At 35.5% G+C, this 21,466-nt stretch overlaps 1 protein-coding gene across 5 annotated transcripts; it reads right to left on the bottom strand.

Moving 5' to 3' along the window:
- Positions 1-1,269: 1,269 nt before the first annotated feature.
- Positions 1,270-19,488, bottom strand: MRI1 (methylthioribose-1-phosphate isomerase 1). 5 transcript variants are annotated; one of them, XM_039344676.1, is made up of 7 exons: positions 18,983-19,485; positions 13,765-14,006; positions 13,513-13,682; positions 12,745-12,921; positions 11,530-11,754; positions 10,891-11,054; positions 1,270-1,815 (listed from the first exon to the last, which is right to left on the bottom strand). In XM_039344676.1, exons 1-6 carry the CDS (start codon positions 19,253-19,255, stop codon positions 10,921-10,923), a joined length of 1,221 nt encoding a protein of 406 aa, XP_039200610.1. In that variant the 5' UTR covers positions 19,256-19,485; the 3' UTR covers positions 1,270-1,815; positions 10,891-10,920. The 5 variants fall into 5 exon arrangements, with proteins under 5 accessions (XP_039200610.1, XP_039200609.1, XP_039200611.1 ...); XM_039344675.1 differs by lacking the exon at positions 1,270-1,815 and adding an exon at positions 8,315-8,556; XM_039344677.1 differs by lacking the exon at positions 1,270-1,815 and having other exon boundaries at positions 8,315-11,054; positions 11,530-11,640; positions 18,983-19,488.
- Positions 19,489-21,466: the final 1,978 nt, after the last annotated feature.

Below are 21,466 nucleotides of genomic sequence, written 5' to 3'. Positions count from 1 at the left end.
TCATGTAGTCAGGCATTCATGTTTGCCTAGTTACATATTCATATTCCTTGGATTCAGATTTAATGAGTTCTGACTATTTTGGGCTAGCTGCCAGCAGTAAATTGGAAAGTCCATAGTAAATTGAAAAGTCCACTTGCACCAGTAGTATTTATTCAATACAGCAAGACCTGTTTTAATGATCAAGGGATTGTTTTATACAAAAAAGGAACACTAAACCGAGAAGACCTATCTATTGCTTCTAGTCCAGTAGTGGCGAACCTATGGCACGGGTGCCAGAAGCGGCACTCAGAGCCCTCTCTGTGAGCACGCATGCTGTTGCCCCAGTCCTAGGCCTTTAGGCTGGGTTTTATAAAACCTTTTTGCTTTAGGCCTCCACTGCCATGTGCAAAAAAAAAAAGGTTCTATCTATCAATCAATCAATTTCAACTTCTCACGGGGAAAAAAAGATCTTGCAAAGTTGGAATTGATTGATTGAACTTTTTAATCCCACTCTGTCTGCCATTACCAACACAGCCATGCCCACCCAATGGGCCACACCCACCCAGCACTCGACAATGCATAAGTGGGTTTGGGGTTGCAGTTTGGGCACTCGGTCTCTAAAAGGTTCGTCATCACTGTTCTAGTCTTTTCTTACTTTATGGTAAATGATTCACATACTATAGAGAATCAAAATTATTATGCTTTAATAAGCATGGGTTACTGAAAATACAGGAAAGAAGCATAACATATGACAAAAAATACTCTGAGGGTTACTTATATTACTCTTTACATACTTTTGACCATGGTTTTCTCTCTAGAACAATGACCCTGAAACCTATATGCTTGAATATGTTTTGCAAACTTTGTGGTATTTGAATCAATTGCTGTTGTCGTCTTGCACAAATCAAGATTTGGATGAATCTAGTATCTTGTAGACGAGAATTTTCACTGATTCTTACCTATGAAGTTTCATAAGAAAAGAGCCTAGGAATAGTTGCATCCTTGCACTAGGTTTGGGAGACACTACAACTTGGTTCTTTTCTCTACTAATGCTAGAATTAAGAATAATACGCTATTCCCGCAACTATTGAGATTCTCGCAATAGAAGAAGGGGACGACAGAGAATGAGATGGCTGGATGGAGTCACTGAAGCAGTAGGCGTGAACTTAAATGGACTCCAGAAGATGGTAGAGGACAGGAAGACCTGGAGGAACGTTGTCCATAGGGTCACGATGGGTCGGACATGACTTCGCAATTAACAACAACATTGAGATTCTCAATCATCCAGATCATGGTTGTCCCAAAGGTGATTTTTCCAAAAGGCAATTGGATTTTCTTATCTTTTTCATTTGCAAATGTTTTGCTTTTTATTCAAGAAGTGAAGAAGAAGAAATGAAGAAGCACCTTTGGGATACCATTTCCATACAATTACATAACAAGATTTCTGAACCTATGGATAACATAGCTATTGCAGGCAACTGGGGATATGGACGGTTAGGCTAAAAACTTTGGAAAAATTTTTTTTATAAACATGAAGACTAAAATCCATTTAATTATAGAATACATTTAATTACATTTGTTTCTGTTCTAATTGGCAGGTTCATTAAGCTTAATACAAATAGATTGATAATTGGAACAGATATGCTTAAGGTTTTAATGCAGTTTCTTATTATTTCCAGATTCCTCCACCCCTACCCATTTCTTTTAGATGAACTTCTTTTCAGTTTTAATTTGTGAGTGATTGAAAGGATAGCAGTAGGGATGTTTTAATTTTGGTCTTCTTGATTACACTTGTTACGCAGATGTGAAGATTAGAAGATGAGGTGGAATCATTTTCTGAAAATGTGATTAAAGGAAAATTAGATAGACAGGCATTTTGAAAGCTGCAAAGATGTTCTCAATTATTTTTCCCAACTTACTACTTGCTGTAATTAGATCTTATGCTCCACAATGAATGATTGCATAGACAGATCATTACTTGAGAGTAAAGATGGCTGAATAACCAGCAAAATATAGAAACCTATATTGTGCTACAATATTGTACCCATTATACAAGAACATTGCACATAAAAGGTCGCAAATTTAATTTGTCTGGAAAAGAATTAATGAAGGTCTCAGATTCAGAGTTTTAAATGGAGACTCACTATATTTTTTCAGTTCTGCAGGTTTACCTACCAAACTATTTCTGGGCAGGATAAGCCTGGCCATGATATTGGTAACTTCAAGATGAATCAGAGCAATCGATTTTACAGGAAGTTCCTTTTGAAATTGGTTCAGAAGGTGCGCTAGCACAAAATGATGTCCTAAGATGTTGAAGGGCCAACTTACAGTGAACATTACATTTTTTTTGAGGCCCTGCATTAGCTGCTATAACATTCTAAGTCAGGATTAGGATGCTTGTACTGGCAATAATCTTGCACAGCATGGGACTTATGCCCAATAGAAAGCTTGCACCCATACCCATTTACTAAGGTCTAGAAACTAAACTCTCTTAGAAGTGTTATAATTGTCAGCCATTCACTATATGACATTTGAGAGAAGTAACAGAAATCCCAATTTTTTATACTTTATAGTTGATCTTAAAGTTGATCTTATTCAAGGTTTTCTGAATAAATGGATTATTTAGAAAAACTAATCTATAGTCCCAATATTTATTTATTTTCATTTATATGTTATTTATGCAGTGTACATGTTGCTTGTTCTCCAGCAGTACAAAGCAGATTACTTGGAACTATTCATTTCATTTTTGCAACTATCCTGTAAGTTGGTCTAAGTGTGAGGGACTGACCCAAAGCCACCCAATGAGTTCCCATGGCTGAAGGCAGACTTGAAGTTGTGTCTCCCAGGTCCAGCTAACATATTAACCAACATTCCATGCTGGTTCTCCATGTATTTTCCCATACATTTATTAATGAATTCTTTTTAGATCAACAAAAGTTGATATATCTATGATGCTCAATTACTGTCATCTTTGCTATCCAAATTCATATGTTGTTGATTTTTCATAGGGAATAACCATGATGCTAATAAGTCTCAATCAAATGCAACTTATTTCTTAGTTCCCAAGGATGACAGGCTTTTTAATTGACATTTTAAATTAAAAAATATAAATGGTAAATAATTTCATAGCTATACATTTTTTAGTTTTTTGAAGAAGCAAATGCCAACGTGCACAAACATTTAGCAAACAAACCAGGAAATTAAACTTAGTACTTAGATGATAAAAATAGCAGAGAGAATCCCTGCTTCCTAAAATCACTGCTTGCACCCTCTAAAATATATATTGTTGTTTGCCATTAATGGATATAAAAGCATTAGCAAATTGCTCAAGTGAAGCATGTACATTTTGATAAACTATTAGCGAATCTGAAATTACTAAGCATAGTAAAAATTTTTTGTGATAAGAAGACAACGTATTTCTTTAAGTATAGGTCTCTCTTGGCCATGCTATGCAACCATCAAATCTTTTTTCCAAGGAAATATTTTTGGGTATATAAAGCAGATATGACAAAAAGTAAACCTGTCATATGATCTGACAAAACAAGGATGACTAACTCTTAATCACATGGAGTCATGAATGCAGTCTCCCCATCCCCAAGGCTTGGATGCAATCCCAGAATTTGTCAATGAAATGTAGTATTTAATGTAAAAAAATTAAATATCCCTCATATGAATCATGACCACGTATTGAATTTTATTTTAACTAAAATTAAAATCAAATTTAATTTTTGTCTTGACTCACCCACTTCTTTCTCTGACCTCATATATTTGGGGACTATGCCTTAGCATGCTTTTCTATAACCAAATGTTACCCTTGGTGTAAGAAAGGATATACATTATTAATTGATTCAACTCTCCTATCTATTCTCAATAGGAAATAATCTTAAACTCAGAACTGAACTTTATCTTATTCTGCAGTTTCTCTTTGACAGTCATTTTTATTCTAAATTTAGCACTAGAATTCTGTTGTTCTAAATTTCTCACTCCCTGTTGAATCATGCTATCTATGCAAAGCCCAGAACTCCGAAACAGTATGCTGCTAAAAGAAAATAGTAATATGATTTCCTAGAAACAAAATGGCTGAGTTAGGTCTCCAATAGTTTAACATGTCCATAAAATATAAAAAAACAATAAAGCATGTTGAAGATTTCAGTCCTTTCTACTCTTAGCATTATAGCAAATTCTACCCTTTTTAGTCCTTAGCAGTTAAAAAAACAGTAATTAAAAAAGGGCAATCTGTGGTGTCAAAATGACTATATTCCTATTGTACCCACTGACCTTACAAAATTCCCTGTTGAACTTAGTGTTTTTTTCCAAGTAGCCTTAATTAGACTTACAAAGCTGTTTTATCATGTTTCTGTACTTTTTCTGCTATTTATATCTTTCATTTGACTTCGCATTTGGTTTTTACTGCTATTCATAACCGAATCATTCCTACCAAGAAATGTTACATAGAGTTGATTGGTTTGCTTGGTATTCATTTCTTAATATGATCAAATCATTTAGTCTTGATACTGTCCCAATTCAGCCTTTCATCCCCCCCTCTCTTGCCTCAAAGTTTTGTACCTGTTCTTTATAAAAATAATAAATAATAAATAAAGAAGAAGAAGAAGAAGAAGAAGAAGAAGAAGAAGAAGAAGAAGAAGAAGAAGAAGAAGAAGAAGAAGAAGAAGAAGAAGAAGAAGAAGAAGAAGAAGAAGAAGAAGTTGTTGGAAGGGACCTTGGAGATCATCAAGTCCAATCCCCTGCTCAGGCAGGTAACCCTATACCAGTGGTTCTCAACCTGTGGGTCGGGACCCCATTTGGGGTCGAACGACCATTTCACGGGGGTCGCAAAACAAGGCTGTCCGCCATTTTTTCCCCCTTTTCTTTGGCCACGCCCCCGGCACCCGGTGATGTATAAGTGGTTGGGGGTCACCACAACATGGAGAACTGTATTATGGGGTCGCGGAATTAGAAAGGTTGAGAACCACTGCCCTATACCATTTGGACAAATGGCTGTCCAGTTTCTTCTTTAAAACTTCCAGTGTTGGAGCATTCACTGCTTCTGGAGGCAGGTTGTTCCACTGGTTAATTGTTCTAACTGTCAGGAAGTTTCTCCTTAGTTCTAGGTTGCTTCTCTCTTTGGTTAGTTTCCATCCATTGCTTCTTGTCTTGTCTTCAGGTGCTTTGGAGAATACCTTGACTCCCTCTTCTTTGTGGCAGCCCCTGAGATATTGGAACACTGCTATCATGTCTCCCCTCGTCCTTCTCTTCATTAAACTAGACAAACCCAAATCTTTTTCTCATACCTACCATTGCCCATCTGGCTGCCAATATCCAGTGCCTTTTAAAGAATGTAGCAGCACACCCCCAGAAAAAAGATTTATGTTATTCTTTTCTCTTAACAAGTGAATGTGAATTATAGACAATTGTAAATTACAGTCTTTCAGAACATAGGAAAGACAGTTTAATGAACTGTTGCTCTCATCCATTTCTGATTACTGTATAGACTATAGTTAATCTCCAGGTACTGATTGCAGGTACATTTTATACTCAGGGCTCTTTTCTTTAATTATTTGAACTTCAGTAGTTTTAATCATGTTCTGTTTAGAACAATTAGAAACAAGATAATTTAGCATACACCTACACTACTCAGAAATCAGGACAAAAAATCTAACAGAAAATTAATAAGAGAGCTGAACTTTTATTATACATTGTTAAACTCTAAAGATGTGCCAAATATTCACCAGTTAAAAAAAACTTGCTGATATGATTCTACAGATTGTCATCCACTAGTTAATGCAAAGATCAGCTAAATCAAAAGGCTATGATGACTCTACAAGGTGTTCAGAATTGTTGAACTAAATACGTGATATCAAGGTTAAAACAAACTTTTCTTGTGAACTATATTAAAAGTGACATATAGTTCCATTTAAAAAACCAACTAGGAATCTATATTTCAAGACTGATTCTGTGTCCTCTTCTATGGCTTCAAGACAAAAGTGCTCAATTTTCATCAACTTTTGTCATAATTTTGAACTTCTTGGGAGTTTAATGAAAAAATAGTCATGCTTATCTACCATGAACAGCTATAATTTACCATTATGAGAACAAGCCGTAAGCCTATAGATTCCATTTCCTTTGACATTGCCTGAAGGGTTTGAGAACATGAACTTCCATTATTAATTAGAGTTATTCATTATTACAAAATCTTAAAACTAGGAGCCTTTGTCCTACTTGGATCAGTGGAATTTTCAAACATTATGGAGATGCTCATAAAATGGCTGCCAAACAATGTAGCAAAGTTCTCTTTCAAGCAAGGTTTAATTGATGACTATATGGACATCCTTCTGGCAACAGATGCAGTCTTCTATCTATAATGTGGGATTGTTTGCCACCTGCTACAGGGAAAGAGAGTTTGGTCCTCTTCATTCTAAACTTTCTTTCCAATGCTCTTTATTGATTCAGCCTATTGACTATTCACTATCTGATTTTGGATAAATGCTGCTAGAACTGAAAATCTGGAAAGACAGATTACTTATTTTGTTTAAATTATTTATATGGTTGCCCATCTCAAGACCATAATTGTGGGTAGTGTCCAAGGATTAAAACAAGAACTATACCACATAAACCATATCCATGATTAAAAGTATCCATGATTAAAGCAATAACGCCCAAATCAAAAAAACTGCATTAGCAGCACAGCTTGCTCACCTTTTGGCACAGATATCTGGGGAAACAACCAGGTATTCAAACCCTGACTGTTCAAAAGGCTAACAACATTTCCAGAGAGATTTCGTTCTAGAATACTACCATCCAGAAGGCACAACTCCTGAATCCAACAATATTTATTTAATAATTTATTAAATTTATATGGACACTCATCTGACAAATGTGAATTTTTGCAGAACACAATAAAATTAACAATTAAAATAGTATTCAAAAACTATTTGGAAACTAACTCAAACAGAAATAAGACCAAGAAAGAGGATGCATCAGAATCTTGCACCTTAATTTATTTTTATTTATTTACTTATTTATTTAGCACATTTGTACAAACCACCCTCCTGTTCAAAGGAAAAAACCCAGGACATGCTCCCGCTGCTACATCTGGTAGATAAAGCAGAAAGAATAGGAGAAAGATGGTCCTGCAAATATCTTGATCTATGCCATATAAGGCTTTGTAAATGATAACTGGCATCTTGATTCACATTTATGCCTGAGACTAGTCATTTTGCAGCTTCCTCTTTACTTTTATATTTTTTAAAAAATAAATTGGGGCAAAGAGTCTACCTAGCAGCAAAGTATCTGTGTAAAGTCACATTAACATTATCTTGGTGGCTGAATCATAGTTAATATTAATAGCCAAAGATTGCTTGAAAGAAATTTTCAAAGAGAAGTTTGAAGTTTTAGGATTTTAAACTACCTGCAGTTTAAGCAACAGATAAGGGAAGGAGTAGACAACAAAAAATATTCTGATCAAACTTACTGTCCTGTTCCCCAAAGAAAGAAAGCTGTAGATAGAATAGCAACAGGAAATTAATAATAAATAATTAAAAAAATGAATCAGACTTACTAAGTTTATTGTCAGAATGATTCATAGTAAATCTAAATAAAAACAAAAAATAGTGAACTATTTTATTCTTCCTTCTACAGAAATCATTGTAAAACAATGGGCAGAGTTCACATGCCACCTAGTGCCAAAAAACATAGTTTTGAGTCCAAAAGTTTTGAGACAAAAGTACAAAATAAATAACATATTTTTAAAGATATTATTTTAATTAAACAAATATAAAAAATTGTCATCTCATTTGAAGAATCCATGGCCCAAACTAGACAAGAAAAGAGGTGATCAAAAGTACATTTTCTGAAAGATAATATGGATTTTAATATACATATTAAATAAAATCAATACCTTTATAAAGTTGTGACTTTTCTTTTTTAAAAAATAATTTCTGCTGCATTTGAATGGCCAACCCATCTGAATCTTCTGGCAATTACAAACCACATAGCTTCTGTTGACGTTGTTAAAATGAATAATCAGCAATAATTGGAATAAAGAATAATTTATTTCTATGTGGATTCCATATGGATTAGAAATGGCACATGATGTAGCACATGCACAATGCCATAAAAATGACTTAATTTTAGGATATCCATTTTAGGGGGGGGAAATGTTAATTTGCTCTTGATACATAGATATAACAAGAGCAGCATTCTACAATGAACATTTTTATGACTGCTAATTGTTTGACCCATAGTACACAATGGAAATGCCAGCAGGAAAAAAATCACAACAATAATTGGTTTTAACCTTTCCAACAAGAACATTAAATAGGCATTACAACATCCAGAGAGAGAAATTATTTTTAATAACCCACCATACGCACTGATAAAAGAGGAACTTTCCACTTGAAGGAACAGAGCCAAAAATCAATGTCTTAATATAAGGCATACCTAATGAGAATTCTTGCAGATTAGAGTCACACACTGAGTTTTCTAAAAGCTTCTCTTGACAGGCTATTTAAATTACCCTGACCTTAAGCAAATTTTCACATTAGGATTTTTCATGAACACAGTGCGTCAAGAACCCATCTGTGAATTGGAGAAACAAAAAATCATTAGGGCCAGTCAAACGCAACCAAACTATACAGAACATTATCACAGGTTGTGATCAGCTCTATTATAGCAGTCATAACTTCAAATTCAGTTCATTTAATTGATGCACCATTTTTTAAATCTACAGCTGCTGAAAATTATAGTCAATCAAAGCTAGCATAACCTCTTTTCCCCCCAGTAAGTTAAATATAGCTCCTTTGAGTTATACTTTTGCAGAACAATTAGTTGCAAATTAAAATCCCCTACATAGATTCCTAGCCCTAGGAAATTTAAATGCTTTAAAAAACAGATTTATGGGCATGAACTATTATTGTGTTCATTCTTTCCAATTAAAATGGCCCTTTCCACACAGAACCCCACAGATATTTTCTTTCTATATGAGGTTGTCCATTTTTATTTCAGCATTGATTCTGCTGTCTTAAAACAGTTAAGAAACAGAATGTGTTAAGGGTTCAAAGCATTTCAATACATAAGCACAGTAATTCTTCTAACAGCATCACTGACAGAAGATGGTTTGACTAAAAGGATCTAACGAGAGATTAAAATTCAATCTATTTTTATTGTATTTCTGGATCAACGCAATTTCTGATACACATTAATTCATTCTTTTGTTTATATCTTCTTATTAAGTCAAATTTGAGCAGTGTTCATAAACATATGAACCCATCACACAATTCCATTTTGGGATTAGCACTGTTACTCAAAGAACAGAAAAAGATTAGGAAATAGTAAGGAAAAGAAGGAAAAGAGAAAATGAAAGGAAATCTAACTACATCTAGTTAACACCAACAACATTCAAAATTTCTTTTCCTTACTTTTCTATCCTTGCTAACTATCCTTTTTTTCCACTATGTCATACATTGTGTCATAAACTGTCTTTGGAGCTTTAAACTTATCATTTTTTTCTTTTTTGAGGAGCTCATCAACTCTATCAAATCTTTATATTTTACGTCTCTTTCTTTCAGCCCATTCATTTTCCGTGTGTGGGGGTATGTGTATTGCATTTTAATTCGCAATTATTCAGGCCACCTCAATAAACGTATGTTCTGGTCACACACTTTTGTATTTAAACCATTAATTCAAAATAATCCCTGCCTATGTTTTTAATTTTTATTTGTTACTGTAGAAACTTTATCCCATTCCACTGCATTGAAGTTTTATCTTTCTCCTTCTGTACCCAACTCTCATTTCAAAATAACACATTGTGGAATTTCATCTTATTCTGATGAAAAGTAATGGGAAGTACATGGCCTATTGTGAGGAATGAATTTTGTCTGAAGAACAGAAAATGAAAATAAATGTTGCTACAAAGAATCAGCTTGCAAGATCTGAGATAGTCAAGAAAGAACTTAAATATCATGTCACGCATTCACAACTAATATTTGCCATGTGCATTGATCCTGAACAGTTACCCCAATGAAAATAAAGCAGAAGTAAGCCAATGGTGACTTCTGCCATGAACCATATGTCAAGCTATCATGTCTGAATTTCCTTGCCTCTTCCCCAATAGAGAGATCAGTAATAGGTCATACTTTTATATCTACCAAGATTAGGTTTACATAAAATGTATTGCAGAAGATTTCCTGGTACAAAACTACAATGGAAGGGAATGCTACAGAGAACCTGTTGTCATAAGATTAAAATCATGTGAGATACAGCACCAAAGGACCTTAAAACAGGTGCATTAGCAATAGCACTTAGACTTACATACTGCTCCGCAGTGCTTTACAGCACTCTTTGAGCAGTTTACAATGTCAGCATATTGCCCCCAACATCTGGGTCCTCATTTTACCGACCTTGGAGGGATGGAAGGCTGAGTCAACCTTGATCTCCTGTCAGGATCAAACTCCAGACTGTGGACAGAGTTAGCCTACAATACTGCATTGTAATCACTGCGCCACCAGGGTAATGAACACATAGTAGAATGTTAATAAATAAACCTAAGCAGCAAGTGAAAAATGGTTCAGATTAAGAATTATACTATACATATTAAAAAATCACTTGATGTTAAAGAAAAGTTATATGTCATAGTATGACTCAAAAATTCCAAAATCAAGCAATCCTCACAAAGCCAAAGTACACGAAACTCAAGAAGCAAGATTCCCACATTATTTAATTTGCTGAATTTGCAAATGAACATTCAGTAACAAAATTGCAGAAATATCAAGCATTCCAATCAGACTCAGACTCAAACCCAGTGGTATTCAGAGGTATTTTTAGCTGTACAAAATTCTGTATCCCAAACATCTAGAAAGATGCCAGATTAGGGAAAGAAGCCCTTGTAACAATTGTTGAAGATTAGATTCGCACCCTATCTGGAAACAGCTTAACTCAGGTTCTCTATACTTTATACGCTTCCCGTGTCAGGGCTGCCTGAAGTTCAGCAGGAGGAAAGACCCCAAACTCAGTGACAATACCACCCGTTATCAATTCATGAGGAGTGACATCAAAGGCTGGATTCCAAACTCCAATGCCTAGGAAGGAAGAAAGTATATGTGCTATTCCATTAGTGCTATAAAACAGATGTATTTATTTCATTAATGGTATATGTTATGGCTTAGTTTTTAAAAATGGGAAACTCTAAAAAGAGAAGATGTAGAAAGGATATCTAGATGCTTCTAGAGTTAAAAAAAATTACAGACAATGGTAGGCAACTTTATGTCCTTCAAGAAAGTTTGGACTAAATTTCCATAATCAATTGTCATTCTTCAAAAAGTAGATTATAGCTTACTAGACTGTCATGTATCCAAGGAGATTCAAGTCAGAATACATTTTCTTGATCTATGACAATTTACTCAAAATATATACATCATCTAGATTTATGTAAGCTGGGGCAGCCACTGTTAGATCACTGATTACAAATAGTTCTGAAAAATATTAGTATTCTATTATGTCTCCTTTCTTTACATACAGCCTTTGTTTATATTTAACCTTCTAATGTTTTGCTACCTGGTGCTGCAATTCGTACAGCATTGATGTCTGTCAGTTCCTGGCTTGGCCGTTCCTCAATAACGATCTGTCCTCCATGTTTTAATTGCAGGTCACATGAAGTGCTGGGTGCTGCCACATAGAAGGGAATCCCATGGTATCTTGCAGCAATAGCCAGCTGATAAGTACCAACTTTATTGGCAGTGTCTCCATTAGCAACAACCCTGTCTGCTCCCACAATGACAGCTGAATTACAAAAGGAAGGACAATGGCAATTAAAAGCCTAATGTGTTCCAAATTAGTTCAATACTAGACTATCCACAATGCGGAACAAGGAAAAAGTAGAAGAGAACAAAGAGAGCTTGCTGTTTTTGTTTTTTCCCTCACAAAATTTCCCTAGTGTGAATTGCATGCCTGTTCTACATTTTCCAGAATCTAGAACATGATCCCATATGTTTTTAAAATGTCCTTCCGTGGGAGAATGGGAACAATTCATTATTTTTCTTGTTCTTTGCACCATTCTTGTTCTTTGCGCCATCTCCTAGAGTTTATTGGGACTGTAGAAATTTTGGTTAAACTGGGTTGAAGCCATGGTTTAAGTATGTCTTTTTGATTAAATCCCTATTGGCTGGGTTCACACAATACATATGCTAAAACGTTAACAAATCAGATATTGGCTTGGCATGTTGCATGTACTAGGCTATTCAGTAAGAAAATATAATTAAGGATCAGCACACAGAAAACAGAACTATGCCTTCAGAGAACTGTCAAATATTTTTATATTCATGGTAGCAGCAGCCCTCCAGAATTTCAAATATGGTTTTCTCTGTCCTTTCATCTGAAAACCTTTTAAGTGAAGATTAGAGATTCAACTGAGACTTTCTACATAACAAACATTGCTTTCCACTCTGACTTCCATTTAGCCATATGTTCTTCCTTCCAACAAGATTTTCCTTTGCATGTTTGTATATGATTACTGCTACCAATTCTACAAAGCAATTCTACAAGCTTTTAGTGATCATTAGATTTCTTTATTATCCAACTAAAAAGTATGTCCCATCCCAAGACATCAGTGATCTGACATCAGTGACCTAAGTGACCTGAGCAGCAACTTCCTTAATAACTTGACCTCTTGGGTTCTTGGCCAGCCATAGACTCACATGTACACTCATGTCCTAGCATGGAATCTAGAAATGACACCAATAATGCAGAAAAAGAAGAAAACAAGACATCTACCTGATATCTTTTTTTCTTTCATTGCCAAGGAGGCCATGCTATCAGCAATGAGTGTTGAAGGCACCTGCTCATATACTAATTCATAAGCAGTCAGCCGGGCCCCCTGATTGTATGGCCGTGTTTCAGTACAGTAAACATGCTCCAGACGACCCATCCCATGTAACGAGCGAATGATACCTATGAAGCAATGTTACAAACAAGTCAAAATAACAGACTACATAAAAGACTACAAGCTGTCAAGATACAAGCAATTTGGAGTCTTCCTTCAGATGTTGACAGCCAAAATCCTAAAAAAACGTGGAACATTAGGGAAGGCTGTTATAAGAGGTGACATCTTACAACCAGTACTTGCGCTTATGACACTAAAGCATCTCCATGGTCACATGACCAAAATTCAGATGCTTGGCAGCTGGCATGTATTTACAATGGTTGCAGCATCCTAGAGTCATGTGATCACTATTTGCAACCTTCCCAGTTAGCAAAGTCAATGGGGAAATCTAGATTCATTTAACAACCCAATTCATTTAACAACTGCAATGATTTTCTTAACAACCATGACAAAAAAAAATCAGGCCAACTCACTTAATAATCTTGTTTGTGTCAGAAACATCACAATTAAATTAAGGCATACTATATGACATAACATGACAAAATTTTAAGTTATTTTATGTCATACTATATGACTACCTGTATTACCATAATCTCTTACCCTTTATCACAAAGGGCAGAAATGGTCACGCTTCTTGAATGCCAAGAAATGCCACTTACCAAGTGCAGTGCCATAACCAGCAGTGGCCAATGAGCCAGTATTGCAGTGAGTCAGGACTCTCACTTTGTCCTGGCCTACTCGTTGCAAGAGATGGCAAGCTCCATGTTCCCCAATACTTTTGTTGTCTTCCAGGTCTTTGTCCAGCAATGCTTCTGCCCAGTTGATCACACTACAATAAGAGGTTACACAAACTTGTACATTTCTTGCTTACAATTTCAGGGCAGAAAGAAGATAGGCTCTTAAACCCTCACCTTTCTCGTAAACTCTCTGGAGTAGTATCTTCATGTTTTGCTTCCTGCTGGACAAAATGTCCCAGCTCCTGAGCTGCACGGGCCATGTTGACAGCAGTAGGTCTGGCACTTATTAAGTAGCTTAGTGAGTCCAGTACAAAAATCTCCAGGTTACCCAAACTCAGTTCTTCATTTCCTTTATTATGCAATTCCACTGCCAAACTTAGACAACCTATAATGGCAATGGCTGGAGCACCTCGCACCTAAGAAGAGATATTTATTTTCACTTTAAAATAACACAGATAGAAAGGAAGAAACACAAATAGAATCAGGTAGAAAGGACTGTACATTGGGGGAACAGCAAGCATATTTAGAATGTTAACACCTAGTGGCTGTTCTCATAAAATGGCTGTCTAAGGACAGCCTTGATTGCTCATAACCAGTGAGTAAACTTGTTCCTTAATATCTTTTCAATCCCCCAGCATGCTCTTTGCTCCTTAGGCTTCCAGTTTACATTTGATTCCCCCCCCCCATAGATAAGAATACTTCTTAAAAGCTCTTGCTTTCAAGTATCCACTGCTTAAGAATGTTCCAATGAAGCCAATGGAATCTATATGAGACCCAGAGGCATGAACATAAACTAAAAAATGCTGGTCTGTCAGTTTTTCATTTAATATTTTTAATTAAAAGAATCTACAACAAAATAAAAATAAGGGAGGATGGGAAGCCTGATAGGAAACAAGGTAAGTTATTATAATCACAATGTTACCCATCAGTCAGTATAAGGCTACCAAGATGTAAATTACACTCTAACACACTCTATGTAAATTTCAATAGAAAAGAAGACACTCTATGTAGGATTGCTTTTAAAGACAGAAACATTAGCTGGAACAGAAAAACAGCTTTCTTAGTATTTATGAAGGAAGAGCAGATGGTCACCTAATGCATATAAGCTCAGCCATTTTCCTTTACCCATGCAACTGAGAGCTGGTGAATACATATTTTCAAACACTCCTTAGAATGTTCTATGGATTAATGACTATTTCATTAACTATCTTTCTGTATCCATTTTCCTGAGAGTATGCAATATTGAATCTAGTGGGAATTAAATCTGCACAGCATATATTATGTAGTCAGTTTTGAGTATTATTTATTTATTTATCAAAGTTATATGGCCACCCTTTCATAACAAATGATTCTGGTAATGTACAGCAAAAAAGGAATAAAACCAATAAGTCAAATAATCATATTAAAAATAATTCAACATATCAAGTATGCAAGATTAAAACTGTTTATAAACACCAAAATGTTCCTGAAGTAATGGAAAAGATTATTTGGAATAATCTGATCTGAATTTTAAAAGGACAACTTCAAACATCTAGAAAAATGACCTGATGGAAATTAAGTCCTACTAAGAACACTTGGAAGGACTGAGTATATTTAGCTTGTAAAGAGAAACCGAAGGAGAGATAAGATCACAATTTGACAGGCTGCTTACCCAGAAAGTGAAACAGAATGATTTTCTATTATACTTGAAGACAAAACATGAACAAATAGGTAGAAATATTAAGATAGTCAAGTATAAGGATAAACTTATGATAGGTTTTGTTCACACAGTTAATTGAATGGTTACTTAACCTGATTTTTGTAATTTGCATGTTCCGTGAATTAACCAGATTAGTTAGGTTTGCAGAAAACAATAGGCTAAAGAGGATTATACAATACACTGAACATCCATCTTTTTCTTATGATGAATTTGCTTGACCCAAGTAATTTAATAGGGAGAGAATTTCCAGGCATTCATGTTGGAAGAAATCAGGAGGGCCAAGACTTTCTGAATAGTAGAAAGAGAAAATTTCAACATTCTAAAAATACTGTGGGGTAAAAATAAATAATTTTTATTGCAGCAACAGGTTTATTTGTACATTTTGCTGGTTTTATAAATGCATTACTCAGTTACAGTGGCAATTAGTGCACTGTTGGAAGACTTGAAGAATAGGTTAAGGGTAGATCATGATCTGTGTTCTAGGAGTTGAAAAAAATTGATGTCACATAATCAAAATCAGTAAATATATATTATTATTTTATTAATATTAAATGATGCCTAGAATCAGAAGAGTAGCTGGCATGTAAAATGAGTTTTATAAATAAATAAAACAAGACTAAATCCAACCAAATGCTGCCCCAATATTTCAATGATTTGACAGTGGAACAGCCTGACTTGAGATGAAGTAGATTCTTTCTGGATATATTTAGTGAGATAAACTGAACAGAAACATGATTCACAAGATCACGCCTAATACTTCAATTCTATAAAGCCATACTTTATATAAATATATATTAAATAAGAATCTATAACCTTTTTAGTCCTCACCTATTCTAGTTCTGAGATAGCTAGTGCCTCCAGTTAGATTACTGAAAAATTATTTTTTGTGGAAATATTAGTGATGTTTAACAAAACATCTTTCTACTGGCCAAATACCAGTGATTTCTCAAAGACCGTCCTATTATGAAGTAAGTAAGACTCTGTTCACATATTACACTAAAATAGAGAAATTTAAGTTCTCAGTTAACAACAGTAATTAGGGTTAGGGTTAGGTTAGGGTTAGGGTAATTAGGACTGGAATTTACAATGCTGAGTGATGTAGTTGTAAAATGTGACCGCATTGCTTAACAATGGCAATCATGGCAATCCCCACTGCTGTCATTAAGCAAGTATCATTGGTCATTAAGCAAGACCCAGAGAGCCTCAACAAAGTCGGTAAGCAGGTAAGGTGTGGCACACAGCAGGGCTGGGATTGGCTGCTGCCAGGCAGGGAGGGGGAAAGCAACTTACCAGAGCCACTTGCATCCTTTACCAGCTTTCCCATTGACATTCATTGTGGGTAGCCAGCAAAGGTCACAAATGGTGATCACTTAATCACAGGACGCTACAACAATCTAAGTGAAAGCCAATATCCAAATTATGATCAGATGACCATACTTTGGGTGCCCAAACTTCAAGAACTGGTCATAAGTTTTCTTTTTCAGCAACTCTGTAACTTTGAACAATTGCTAAATAAATGCTGGGTAAGCGAGAACTGCCTGTAAATTGAATTTAACATACAAGTGCAGGTAGTCATTTAAATTAACTAGTTTTCCACTGCCCCCTGGTGGCCAATATAATTGAAACCATCACACAGGGTATACATGATATAAAAATAGAAAAATCCCATCTTCCTCCAAAGGAGGTACAGAAGTCATGTAAATCTTTGTAAATAAGGGCATAACATATGTATATCTTTCTGGTCTAAGAATTTAAGAAATGGAAAGTAGACTATAAATACCATCCTAACAATAAACTTTATTCACTTGCACAGGTATAGGATAAAGGATATATAGCTTAGTAATGGTATCTGTGAAAGATTTTGGAATAGTGATCAATATATAAAATAGTAAATCAACTGAATACAATCAGCAGCATCAATTGCTGCAAAAAATGCAAATGCAATTTTAAGGCTCATCAGGAGAAATATAATTTCTTAATCCCTCAAAATTCAAATATTTTTTACATTGCTGAAGTCCCATCACAAGAATTATATCTACCCAATGTAACAAAAAAATAAGAATATGAAGATGAAAAGTGAACCATATTTGCTTATGAGAATAAATGGATACACCTTTTAAACACTGAAAGTATGGCAAATTTGTTGGCCATTGTTTTAAATTGTGAAATCCAAAATAACATTTACCATAGGTTTTAAGAAAACAGATTCAGATTGAATGTTAGAAAACACTTCCCATCAAGTACATCTATTGACAATGGAATCAATTATCCAGGAAAGTGGTATATTCCCTTCATAGAAATAAATAATCATGAAGCAGTAATGCTATATATAGGAGATAATTTAATTCGGATTTCTGTATTAGGTAGGTTGACTGTGGCTCAAATGGTCTTTTTCAATTTTATGATATGTTTAAATATTCTGCATTCAATAATTTAAAGTCAGTATATAGAAGCTGCACTGACTCATTTTGCTGAGCATGGCACATATTAGAAACTGCATTTGGTTAATCAGCTAGAATTCCTTGCATTAATAGAAATTATTAATACCACTCTTAAAGTTGGAGAAATTCATAATATAATGTTACACTTACAAGCCTGTGTAGTTAAATGAACAACTTGGTTTTTCATATATACAGATCTCTTACACCAGGGGTCTTCAAATTTGGCCCTTTTATGACTTGTGGACTGCAACTCCCAGAATTCTTCAGCCAGTGTGCCCAGCTGAGAAATTCTGGGAGTTGAAGTCCGCAAGTCATAAAAGGGCCAAGTTTGAAGATCCCTTTCTTATACAATGACTGAATTTGGATAAAACATGAACCACAATTCAGCCAAAACCTGATGTTATCCTAGTATGGTATGTGCTTTATGTACGGCTACCAATTTGGGTTTATGCAATCACTAGATAGTAATAGCACTTAGACTTGTATACTGCTTCATTGTGCTTTACAGCAGAGGTCCCCAACCTTTTGGGCATCAGGTTTTTCCACAAACCAGAGTGTGTGGTGCTGCCCACATCCCATGGATGGGGCTTTGCTTGTTCGTGCGGCCTGGTTGCTGGCATGCCGCAGATTGGGGGTTGGGGACTCTGCTTTACAGCACTAAGTGGTCAGCAACAATTGCCTCCAACAATCCTGGGTCCTTATAGATGGGATAAGATCAGTTTTGGTACCACTATACCTGTTGGGATATTTGCAGTTTAAATTTGGTACCCCAGATGTGAGTTGAATATGGGCTAAGATAATAGCAAGCACACATGTGCAAACAGATTTACAGTCATTTCATGTCATATTAAACCCAAATATGCTTTGTGAAGACTGCCCTTATGGCTGAAAAATACGGATTTTGGCTCACCGTAGGAGCCAATTGGGATTGATTCAATACAATGAAAAACCACTTTGCCTTTCTGATATGAACACAACCATGACTTTGTCCATTGCCTGAAATGTTTATATTCGCTCACTTTTACTCTTAACTTTGCAGGACTTTTAACTCCGCAAGTATTGACATCTATAAGTCAATACTCTGAATCTGAGAGACTCTCCAGAGACTTTGTAACACCAACGCCTCTTTGTACTACGTGGCGGCGATTCCGATTACCATGCTTTCTAGAGATACAGGCGGAACACGCGCAACGCTCGTCAACTTAACTCGGCAATTGCTATCTTGTCCAACCCCCCCCCCCCCCGACAGCACCTTCATAGACCGAATGGCCTCCCAGCCCTGGCGAACGCTGCTTATTTCCTCATAGAGAGTCTGATGAGGCAGCAGAAGCTGGTTGAGAATTTGCAGGGATCCCCTGCGGTAACGAAGCGCTTGCAAACTCATGGCGATCGCCACTGCGGCGTTGCAGGAGTCGGAAGATCCCCTGGTCACCTCCGATGTGATTGAATCGGCCTTTTGCCGACGTCTCTTCTGGGTCCTAGGAAGCGTCAGTTCAAAAGATCTTTTGTCCCAGGCTGCTTTCATAGAAAATCGGGCTACAGAACTCCGGATGATCAAATGCGGCAGCAAAGCTTTTTTTTTTTTTTTTGTATTTGGATTTTGGCAGTCCAGATCTGGCACTCAAACTGAATAAGGATTAATTGTAGAATTATATCCTTACTGGGGGAAAATACATAGACACTTTCAGGAACATTATGCCTAAAATAAAATTTGGGGGAGGTGTTTCCTTCTAATTGTCTTAATTACCAAACATTCATGCAGCTGCTTGGTTATTTTAGCAGTGATTTGGACAAAAACAAATTAACCAGTGGAAGGTTTGTCTTTGTGGTTGTTCTATCATTGCAGGCTTTTAAGAAGAACGTGGACAGCCACTTATCTGGAATGGTATAGGGTTTCCTGCTTGAGCAGGGGTTGGACTAGAAGACCTCCAAGGTCTCTTTCCACTCTGTTATTCTGTACCGGTATATACTATTGTCCTCAAGAAATTGAATATCTTTATAAGGGTGCATATTTCTTGCTATGCAAAACTGTTAAAAGTTATTTATTTGGAATTATTCTCATAGATAATAGCCCTTATGTGATAATTTTGTAATATTTTTATACATGGCTTGAGTATACATTCATATGAATAACCAAGTGCATATGCTGATTGGATTCATACCTTAGGTTGAGCATATTAATTGTACACTTGAAGTTTAGGATATTATGTAAATCAAGCTATTCTATTCTATTCCTTTTCCACAAACCATCATTTGCCCTTTGGCACATTAAAATATTTATATTGATGTACTACATTGCTTGAGTTGTGTTTCGCCATTTATCAGGTTAAAAACCCAAATCATGGTTGGCAGATATAATTAAAAATGAATGCTGAAAGTACCAAGATAAATATATAATCAATGATGATAACTAATTGTGCAATCCTTTATTTCATTTAGAACATTCATTTTAAAAAGGTCTGGTGGCTTCAATGGGCTTATTCATAAACATAAACAAGCATGTAGAGATTATGGCCTTTTTATTCTTTCATGCTAGAACCAATATTAAACATCTGAAAAAATTTTCAACCTTTTAATTTTTGAAGTTTACTGGTCTTGGCTGCTTAGTTCATGAGTTCAGCAGCTGGATAACGGAATAATTAGCAGATGGAATAGATAGTCCATCAAACCTAAATCTTAAACTGAAATTCAGGCCACATTTTTAAAATTACCATCTGCTGACTAAGAGTTATTGAAGTAAATTAATATATTTTCATCAAAAGCCTCTTGAAGGGTATTTGCCACCCAACTCATCATCTTTATCTGGTTGAAAATCATGACATAGAGATAATTAACCAAATTGCTGTAAAATGAGCAGGGCATCCATTTCAGATAATTAAAATCTGTGCAGATAAAGTTGGCATGTCAATGATAGTGTTGTATTGGGAGATGATTTATGATGGACAAAGGGCAAAAATGAAATTTACTTGGGTTCCCACTGGCTCATAGCTCTCATTTGTTTTTCCTTCAAGCAAAGCCTCTCATTACAAATTCCACTATTACATCTTAAACTGATACAAAATAATCTTCTGCCTTTTGCCCATTATTGCTGCTACAATTAACTTCATATTTTATTACCCGTTCCAACTACACTACATACCAGGAAACCAGAAAATGAAATGGATAACATGCAGAAATGTTTTAATCTTAACTTAGTTACTTTGTATCAGCTATTATCAAGGTACAAGTATTTTTTAGACACTGACATGAAATACCCTCTTCATTTTACTATATTTATAGTATAACTTAAAAGCCCATAACTAAATATTACATTTATATTATTTGTTACAATTATATTCAGTGTTTCCTCCGTGAGCTAAAAGCAACTTGCATGGGGGATCTCCCTTCATTTTATTTCTCCAGCACTGAATTTGTGAAATAGGTTGGATTGAGAGAATAACTGGCCTAAAGCCACTCAATGATTTTCCATTTCTTGGATCGCAGTAGTAATCCAACAACTTAATCACTAGCGTTCAATCATTATAGAACTGAATACCTCGAAGACATATGACTTTTCTATTTTCCTGTTTACTTACTGTACAGTTGTAGACCAGTTAAAAATAACAATAATACAAAGCAGTTACCAACAGATGAAAAGAACAGAGAAAAATTCAAATGTGCATTCAAAAATCAAGAGTAAACTGTGTAGGTGTCAACAAGGCATTCTTGCTAGACCAACATCCTTAATTGTAACAGT

The sequence above is a fragment of the Crotalus tigris genome, unplaced genomic scaffold, assembly GCF_016545835.1.
Source record: "Crotalus tigris isolate CLP2741 ecotype Arizona unplaced genomic scaffold, ASM1654583v1 scf7180000017933.3771270, whole genome shotgun sequence".
Classification (NCBI taxonomy): Eukaryota; Metazoa; Chordata; class Lepidosauria; order Squamata; family Viperidae; genus Crotalus; species Crotalus tigris.
This window is presented reverse-complemented; position numbering and strand designations above follow the sequence as displayed.

Bases quoted from the DNA above. Each gene is read 5' to 3' on its own strand.
- MRI1 (XM_039344676.1), bottom strand. From the start codon at position 19,255: ATGAAAGCAGCCTGGGACAAAAGATCTTTTGAACTGACGCTTCCTAGG. The intron at 12,922-13,512 runs GTAAGTGGCATT...ATTGCTTCATAG, and splicing joins TGGTTATGGCACTGCACTTG to GTATCATTCGCTCGTTACAT. The intron at 11,055-11,529 runs GTAGCAAAACAT...CTTCCTTCCTAG, and splicing joins TGTACGAATTGCAGCACCAG to GCATTGGAGTTTGGAATCCA.